Source organism: Panulirus ornatus, chromosome 16 (assembly GCF_036320965.1).
Source record: "Panulirus ornatus isolate Po-2019 chromosome 16, ASM3632096v1, whole genome shotgun sequence".
In the NCBI taxonomy this organism is placed as follows: domain Eukaryota; kingdom Metazoa; phylum Arthropoda; class Malacostraca; order Decapoda; family Palinuridae; genus Panulirus; species Panulirus ornatus.
Genome location: NC_092239.1, coordinates 45,617,819 through 45,627,818, shown reverse-complemented (window position 1 = coordinate 45,627,818; position 10,000 = coordinate 45,617,819). Strand labels below are relative to the sequence as shown.

The window sequence follows — 10,000 nt, the reverse complement described above, 5'->3', positions numbered from 1 at the left end:
CTTTTGACCGGGCAGCACTATAAGCAAATGGCCCCAGCCCGATAACAGCTTCCTGTGAACAAAACAAGTGCTTCTTTGCGGATAATTTATTAGATGAAAAGAAATACATCAACTCGTTACTTAGGGAATTCTAAGTATTTTCACAAACAGACAATTAAATTCTAATTTTTCAGTTCAGAAAACTTAGTCCAGAAATTTGCATTAGATGGTAAAATATTTTGCTTTTCAGCACAGCACAGACAGAAAAACAAACACCGACTTGCGTCACAGATACACAGACCGACTTACGTCCCTGAGCAACATGCCCACCATACCGCTGAAGGATCCGTCTGGCCTCTCATACCCCCAGGACCCGTCTGGCGGTCGTTTGAATGTGAACCTGGTGAGTTGAATAGTCACACCTTATTCACGATATACATATATATTCCTATGAGTCCACGGGGAAAATGAAACACATCATCAGGGGAGACACAAGAGAAAAATATAATAGTCAGTTGATATACATCGAAGAGTAGCTAGGACGCCATTTGGTAAACATGCGATTGTCCAAGACAGGCAACAAGCGTTCATGAACTTATGAGTTTACAAATTTTATCAACAATAAAGTTATCTAATTTGTATAGACCATCACTAATATTAAGATTATAATTCTTTGTGTATTTGATAATAGAAGATTCAATGATATTTCTCGTGGTAATACAGTTAGGGCCAATAACTGAGATGGCATTTCTCCAGTTGATACAATGATCATAGTTTTTATCGTGATTAAACAAGGTATTTGATTCTTGTCCCGTTCTTATACTGTATCAATGTTGCTTAAGTCTGACAGAATGATCCTTACCAGTCTGCCCAACATAAAACTTATCACAATTTCCACATGGCACTTTATAGATGTATCAAGGATTTAAGCAACATGAGAAGTAAAATAAAGTTATTATTAAAAGAGAGATTTAAAAGATTCTTGGTGTCAACGGGAGGTTTGGGCGCAACTGTATAAAATGATTTCTTGGCTAACTTAAGAGATTTATCAATGAAACATCTAGGGTACTTTAACGTAGATCTAATAGAATATATCTTCTGAAACTCATCATCAATAAAATCTGGACTACAAATACGTAATGCTCTAAGGAACATAGATTGAAATGATGATAATTTAACTCTGTCATGTGAGGTTCTCTGTATATGTTAAACTTAAACTTGTTTCCTTGCCTATGGATGATGCAATCTAAAGATGGTAACATACCATTATTTCCATTTTCTACAGTAAATTTGATGGAAAGTACTAAATTGTTAAGTAAGGGGAGAAATATTTGTAAATTTTCATTCGTTGGCCAAACACAAAGAACATCACCTACATACCTAAACCAAATTCCATTAGAAGGTAAGATATCCTTTGTTAATTTTGTTTCAAAAAATTCCATATAAAGATTAATTAGTACAGGTGAAAGAGGGTTACCCATTGCCATAACAAATTTTTCAGCATAATAATCTCCATTGAATTTGAAATACAGTCTTTTATACACAATTTTATCAGTTCATTGAAAACAGACTTTGAAACAGGTGAATAAATATCATCCAAGACATCAAACAAATATTCTAAAAGGCCATGAACTGGAACTTTTGTGAAAAGTGAGGAAACATCAAGGCTAACGAGTTTGAAATCAAACTTAACATTGATATTGTTAAGCTTGTTGAGTAATCTACATTGTTCATGATATTAGAATTTGATACCTTACCCAGTTAATAAAGAGACTAACCATTTTGACAGTTTATATGTGATGGAGCCTACTGAACTCACTATAGGTCTTCCTGGGAAATATTGTTTATGTGCTTTGATAAGTCCATACATATATGGCAATGAAGGGGACAAAGATGACAAACTTTTGATAAGAGAACCATTACCTTTCAACAACAACTTCATTTCTTTATTGAAAAGGGAATTAACTGCTTCTAGGGGATTTTTACTGAGTTTAGATTATGTTGTATCATCACTTAAAAGATCATTCATTTTAGATAAATAGTTACTTTTGTTTAAAATCACAACAGTGTTAGCCTTATCCGAAACGCTTTAGTAATATGCATATCTTTGTCTTTTTTTTAAGGTGTTAATAGCTCTTATAAATCTTTTGGGGCAATCAGGTTCCACTGGTTTTGACAAACTGGCATACACTAAACCCTTACAGATATCAATTTCATCATTAGTTAGATTACTGTATCCCTCTAAATTACAAAAAGACTTTGTGACATCAACGCAGCTGGCAATTCCTATAGTGCGTTCAGTAGGCTCCATCACATACAAATTGTCAAAATGGATAGTTTCTTTATCAAGCCCTGTAGTGAGTAAGGTATCAAATTCTAAAATCATGAACAATGTAGATTTAGTCAACAAGCTTAACAATATCAATGTTAATTTTGATTTCAAACTAGTTAGCTTTGATATTTCCTCTCTTAATACAATAGTCCCAGTTCATGACCTTTAAGAATATTTGTTTGATGTCTTGGATGATATCCATTTACCTGTTTTAAAGTCTGTTTTCATTGAACTGATAGAATTGTGTATAAAAGACTGTGTATTTCACTTCAGTGGAAATCATTGTGCTCAAAACTTTGTTATGGCAATGGGTAACCCACTTTCACTGTACTGCGTATTCTTTATATGGAATTTTTTGAAACAAAATTACCAAAGGATATCTTGCCTTCTAATGCAATTTGGTTTAGGTAAGTAGATAATGTTCTTTGTGTTTGGCCAACAAATGAAAATTTACAAATATTTCTCCCCTTACTTAACAATCTAGTATCTTCCATCAAATTTACTGTAGAAAATGGAAATAATGGTATGTTACCATTTTTAGATTGATTGAGCCACTGGCAAGGGAACAAGTTTAAATTTAGCATATACAGAAAACCTACCAATGTATGCTCATATGTCCATTACTACTCATCTCAACATGATAGAGTTAAATCATCATCATTTCAGTCTATATTCCTTAGGGCATTACGTATTTGCAGTAGAGTATATTGATGATGAGTTTGAGAAAATATATTCTATTGAATCTAAGTTAAAGTACCCTAGATGTTTCATTGGTATATCCCTTAAGTTTGCCAAGAAATCATTCTATAGAGTTGAACCCAAACCTCCTATTGACACCAAGAATCTTTTAGTTCTCCCTTTTAATAATAATTTTGCTTTACTTCCCATGTTGCATAAAACCTTTAATGTAAATATTGCCTTCAGCAACAATAATACTATGAAAAATATCTTAATCAGGAATTCACCAGGAAACTCTCCAGGATGCATCTATAAAGTGCCATGTAGAAATCGTGATAAGTTTTATGTTGGGCGAACTGCTAAGGATCTTTCCGTTAGACGTAACCAACATAAATATAGCATAAGAACGGGACAAGAATCAAATGCCTTGCTTAATAACGTTAAAAACTATGATCATTGTATTGACTGGAGTAATGTCATCTCAGTTATAGACTCTAACTCTATTAGCATGAGCAATATCACTGAATTTCTATTATCAAGTAAACAAAGAATTATAATCTTAATACTAGTGATGTTCTATAGAAATTAGATAACTTTTTGGTTGATAAAATTTGTAAAATGAGAAGTAAATGAACGCTCGTTGTCTGTCTTGGACAATCGTATGTTTACCAAATGGCGTCCTAGTTTCGTGTCTTCGATGCATATAAACTGACTTATATTTCTCTCTTGTGTCTCCCCTGATGATGTGATTATTACACGAAAGTGCACTTGGGAATTTATCGTGTTTCATTTTCCCCGTGGACTCATAGGAATATCTTGAATATCTTGTATATATATAAAATATATATATATATATATTATATATATATATAATATATATATATATATATATATATATATATATATATATATATATATATATATATATATATATATATATATATATATATATATATATATATATATATATATATATATATATATATATATATATATTTTATTTTTATTTGCTCTGTCGCTGTCTCCCGCGTTTGCGAGGTAGCGCAAGGAAACAGACAAAAGAAATGGCCCAACCCACCCCCATACACATGTATATACATACACGTCCACACACGCAAATATACATACCCATACATCTCAATTGTACACATATATATACACACACAGACACATACATATATACACATGCACACATCACACTGTCTGCATTTATTCATTCGAATCGCCACCTCGCCACACATGGAATAACATCCCCCTCCCCCCCTCATGTGTGCGAGGTAGCGCTAGGAAAAGACAACAAAGACCCCATTCGTTCACACTCAGTCTCTAGCTGTCATGCAATAATGCCCGAAGCCACAGCTCCCTTTCCACATCCAGGCCCCACAGAACTTTCCATGGTTTACCCCAGACGCTTCACATGCCCTGATTCAATCCACTGACAGCACGTCGACCCCGGTATACCACATCGATCCAATTCACTCTATTCCTTTCCCGCCTTTCACTCTCCTGCATGTTCAGGCACCGATCACACAAAATCTTTTTCACTCCATCTTTCCACCACCAATTTGGTCTCCCACTTCTCCTCGTTCCCTCCACCTCAAACACATATATCCTCTTGGTCAATCTTTCCTCACTCAATTTCTCCATGTGCCCAAACCATTTCAAATTACCCTCTTCTGCTCTCTCAACCACGCTCTTTTTATTTCCACACATCTCTCTTACCCTTACATTACTTACTCGATCAAACCACCTCACACCACACATTGTCCTCAAACATCTCATTTCCAGCACATCTACCCTCCTGCGCACAACTCTATCCATAGCCCACGCCTCGCAACCATACAGCATTGTTGGAACCACTATTCCTTCAAACATACCCATTTTTGCTTTCCGAGATAATGTTCTCGACTTCCACACATTCTTCAAGGCTCCCAGGATTTTCACCCCCTCCCCCACCCTATGATTCACTTCCGCTTCCATGGTTCCATCTGCTGCCAGATCCACTCCCAGATATCTAAAGCACTTTACTTCCTCCAGTTTTTCTCCATTCAAACTTACCTCCCAATTGACTTGACCCTCAACCCTACTGTACCTAATAACCTTGCTCTTATTCACATTTACTCTTAGCTTTCTTCTTTCACACACTTTACCAAATTCATGGTTTACCCCAGACGCTTTACATGCCCTGATTCAATCCATTGACAGCACGTCGACCCTGGTATACCGCATCGTTCCAATTCACTCTATTCCTTGCCCACCTTTCACCCTGCTGCATGTTCAGGCCCCGATCACTCAAAATCTTTTTCACTCCATCTTTCCACCTCCAATTTGGTCTCCACTTTTCGTTCTCTCCACCTCTGACACATATATCCTCTTGGTCAATCATTCCTAACTCATTTTCTCCATGTGACCAAACCATTTCAAAACACCCTCTTCTGCTCTCTCAACCACACTCTTTTTATTACCACACATCTCTCTTACCGTATTATTACTTATTTGAACAAACCATCTCACATCACATATTGTCCTCAAACATATCATTTCCAGCACATCCACCCTCCTGCTCACAACTCTAACATAGCCCATGCCTCGCAACCATATAACATTGTTGGAACCACTATTCCTTCAAACATACCCATTTTTGCTTTCCGAGATAATGTTCTCGATTTCCACACATTATTCAACGCTCCCAGAACTTTCGCCTCCTCCCCCACCCTATGATTTACTTCCGTTTCCATGGTTCCATCCGCTGCCAAATCCACTCCCAGAGAGCTAAAAAACTTCACTTCCTCCAGTTTTTCTCCATTCAAACTTACCTGCCAATTGACTTGTCCCTCAACCTTACTGTCCCTAGTAACCTTGCTCTTATTCACATTGACTCTCAGCTTTCTTTTTTCCCATACTTTACCAACCTCAGTCACCAGCTTCTGCAGTTTCTCACACGAATCAGCCACCAGCGCTGTATCATCAGCGAACAGCAATTGACTAACTTCCCAAGCTCTCTCATAGAAAACAGCGTTTATACTTGCCCCTCTTTCCAAAACTCTTGCATTTACCTCCCTAACAACGCTATCCATAAACGAATTTAACAACCATGGAGAAATAACACACCCCTGCCGCAAACCTACATTCACTGAGAACTAATCACTTTCCTCTCTTCCTACACGTACACATGAATTAAAACCTCAATAAAAACATTTCAGTGCTTCTACCAACTTGCCTCCTACACAATATATTCTTAATACCTTCCACAGAGCATCTCTATCAACTCTGTCAAATGCCTTCTACAGATCCATAAATGCTACATACAAAATGTATTTGCTTTTCTAAGTATTTCTCACATACATTCTTCAAAGAAATCACCTGATCTACATATTCTCCACCACTTCTGAAACCAAAATGCTCTTCTCCAATCTGATGCTCTGTACATGAATTTACCCTCTCAATCAATGCCCTCGCATATAATTTCCCGGGAGTGCTCAACAAACTTATACCTCTGTAATTTGAGCACTTACTTTTATCCCCTTTGCCTTTGTACGATGGCACTGTGCAAGCTTCCCGCCAATCCTCATGCACCTCAACATGAGTCATACATACATTAAATAACCTTACCAACCAGTCGACCATATAGTCACCCCTTTTTTAATAAATTCCACTGCAATACCATCCAAACCCGCTTCCTTGCCTGCTTTCTTCTTCCGCAAAGCTTTTACTACCTATTCTCTGTTTACCAAATCATTTTCCCTAACCTTCTCACTTTTCACATCACCTTCACCAAAACACCCTATATCTGCCACGAAATTATCAAACATATTCAAGAAACCTTAAAATACTCACTCCATCTCCTTTTCACATCAATACTAATTGTTATCACCTCCCCTTCACTGAAGTTCCTATTTGTTCCCTTGTCTTACGCCCTTTATTTACCTCCTTCCACAACATCTTTTATTCTCCTTAAGATTTAATGATACTCTGTAACCCCATCCCTCATTTCCCCTCTTTCTCACCTCTTGTATCTTTCTCTTGACCTCCTGCCTCTTTCTTTTATAAATCTCCTAGTCATTTGCATTATTTCCCGGGAAAAATGGTCAAAATGCCTCACTCTTCCCTCTCACTAATAATCTAACTTTTTCATCCCAACACTCACTAACCTTTTAAATCTGCCCACCTCCCACGCTTCTCATGCCACAAGCATCTTTTGCGCAAGCTATCACTGCTTCCCTCGATACATCCCATTCCTCCCCCACTAAACTTACGTCCTTTGTTCTCACCTTTTTCGATTCTGTACTCAGTCTCTCCTGGTACTTCCTCACACAAGTCTCCTTCCCAAGCTCACTTACTCTCACAACACTTTTCACCCCAACATTCACCCTTCTTTTCTGAAAACCTCTAAAAATGTTCACTTTTGCCTCCACAAGATTATATATGTATATATATATATATATATATATATATATATATATATATATATATATATATATAATATATATTTTTTTTTTTTTTTTTTCATACTATCCGCCATTTCCCGCGACACCGAGGTAGCGTTAAGAACAGAGGACTGGGCCTTTGAGGAAATATTCTCACCTGGCCCTCTTCTCTGTTCCTTCTTTTGGAAAATTAAAAAAAAAAAAAAAAAAAGAGAGGGGAGGATTTCCAGCCCCACTCCCTTCCCTTTTAGTCGCCTTCTACGACACGCAGGGAATACGTGGGAGGTATTCTTTCTCCCCTATCCCCAGGGAAAAAAAAAAAAAAATATATATATATATATATATATATATATATATATATATATATATATATATATATATATATATAAAGATACATATATGTATAAATATATATATATATATATATTATATATATATATATATATATATATATATATATATATATTATATATATATATATATATATATATATATATATATATATCTTTCTTTTCTTTCTTTTAAACCATTCGCCTTTTCCCGCGTTGGCGACGTAGCGTTAGGAACCGAGGACTGGGCCTTTTTTGGAATATCCTCACCTGGCCCCCCTCTGTTCCGTCTTTTGGAAAATTAAAAAAAAACGAGAGGGGAGGATTTCCAGCCCCCCACTCCCTCCCCTTTTAGTCGCCTTCTACGACACGCAGGGAATACGTGGGAAGTATTCTTAATCCCCTATCCCCAGGGATAGGGGATTGATTAGAAAGGGTAGTGAGTGGTGGGATGAAGAAGTAAGAGTATTAGTGAAAGAGAAGAGAGAGGCATTTGGACGATTTTTTGCAGGGAAAAAATGCAATTGAGTGGGAGATGTATAAAAGAAAGAGACAGGAGGTCAAGAGAAAGGTGCAAGAGGTGAAAAAAAGGGCAAATGAGAGTTGGGGTGAGAGAGTGTCCTTAAATTTTAGGGAAAATAAAAAGATGTTCTGGAAGGAGGTAAATTAAGTGCGTAAGACAAGGGAGCAAATGGGAACTTTAGTGAAGGGCGCAAATGGGGAGGTGATAACAAGTAGTGGTGATGTGAGAAGGAGATGGAGTGAGTATTTTGAAGGTTTGTTGAATGTGTCTGATGATAGAGTGGCAGATATAGGGTGTTTTGGTGGAGGTGGTGTGCAAAGTGAGAGGGTTAGGGAAAACGATTTGGTAAACAGAGAAGAGGTAGTGAAAGCTTTGCGGAAGATGAAAGCCGGCAAGGCAGCAGGTTTGGATGGTATTGCAGTGGAATTTATTAAAAAAGGGGGTGACTGTATTGTTGACTGGTTGGTAAGGTTATTCAATGTATGTATGACTCATGGTGAGGTGCCTGAGGATTAGAGGAATGCGTGCATAGTGCCATTGTACAAAGGAAAAGGGGATAAGAGTGAGTGCTCAAATTACAGAGGTATAAGTTTGTTGAGTATTCCTGGTAAATTGTATGGGAGGGTATTGATTGAGAGGGTGAAGGCATGTACAGAGCATCAGATTGGGGAAGAGCAGTGTGGTTTCAGAAGTGGTAGAGGATGTGTGGATCAGGTGTTTGCTTTGAAGAATGTATGTGAGAAATACTTAGAAAAGCAAATGGATTTGTATGTAGCATTTATGGATCTGGAGAAGGCATATGATAGAGTTAATAGAGATGCTCTGTGGAAGGTATTAAGAATATTTGGTGTGGGAGGCAAGTTGTTAGAAGCAGTGAAAAGTTTTTATCGAGGATGTAAGGCATGTGTACGTGTAGGAAGAGAGGAAAGTGATTGGTTCTCAGTGAATGTAGGTTTGCGGCAGGGGTGTATGATGTCTCCATGGTTGTTTAATTTGTTTATGGATGGGGTTGTTAGGGAGGTAAAGGCAAGAGTTTTGGAAAGAGGGGCAAGTATGAAGTCTGTTGGGGATGAGAGAGCTTGGGAAGTGAGTCAGTTGTTGTTCGCTGATGATACAGCGCTGGTGGTTGATTCATGTGAGAAACTGCAGAAGCTGGTGACGGAGTTTGATAAAGTGTGTGGAAGAAGAAAGTTAAGAGTAAATGTGAATAAGAGCAAGGTTATTAGGTACAGTAGGGTTGAGGGTCAAGTAAATTGGGAGGTGAGTTTGAATGGAGAAAAACTGGAGGAAGTGAAGTGTTTTAGATATCTGGGAGTGGATCTGGCAGCGGATGGAACCATGGAAGCAGAAGTGGACCATAGGGTGGGGGAGGGGGCGAAAATTCTGGGAGCCTTGAAGAATGTGTGGAAGTCGAGAACATTATCTCGGAAAGCAAAAATGGGTATGTTTGAAGGAATAGTGGTTCCAACAATGTTGTATGGTTGCGAGGCGTGGGCTATGGATAGAGTTGTGCGCAGGAGGATGGATGTGCTGGAAATGAGATGTCTGAGGACAATGTGTGGTGTGAGGTGGTTTGATCGAGTAAGTAACGTAAGGGTGAGAGAGATGTGTGGAAATAAAAAGAGCGTGGTTGAGAGAGCAGAAGAGGGTGTTTTGAAATGGTTTGGGCACATGGAGAGAATGAGTGAGGAAAGGTTGACCAAGAGGATATATGTGTCGGAGGTGGAGGGAA

The 10,000-nt window shown here is 37.7% G+C and overlaps 1 protein-coding gene across 1 annotated transcript in view; it reads right to left on the bottom strand.

Moving 5' to 3' along the window:
* LOC139753925 (probable glutamate receptor) overlaps positions 1-10,000 on the bottom strand; it is a 311,686-nt gene that overhangs the window by 82,189 nt on the left and 219,497 nt on the right. Inside the window, exons 6-7 of the mRNA XM_071670883.1 lie at positions 289-379; positions 1-52 (exon numbers count right to left, since the gene is read on the bottom strand). The exon at positions 1-52 is cut by the window's left edge and continues 243 nt beyond it. Coding sequence (XP_071526984.1) covers positions 1-52; positions 289-379 — 143 coding nt within the window. The remainder of the gene's footprint in view (positions 53-288; positions 380-10,000) is intronic.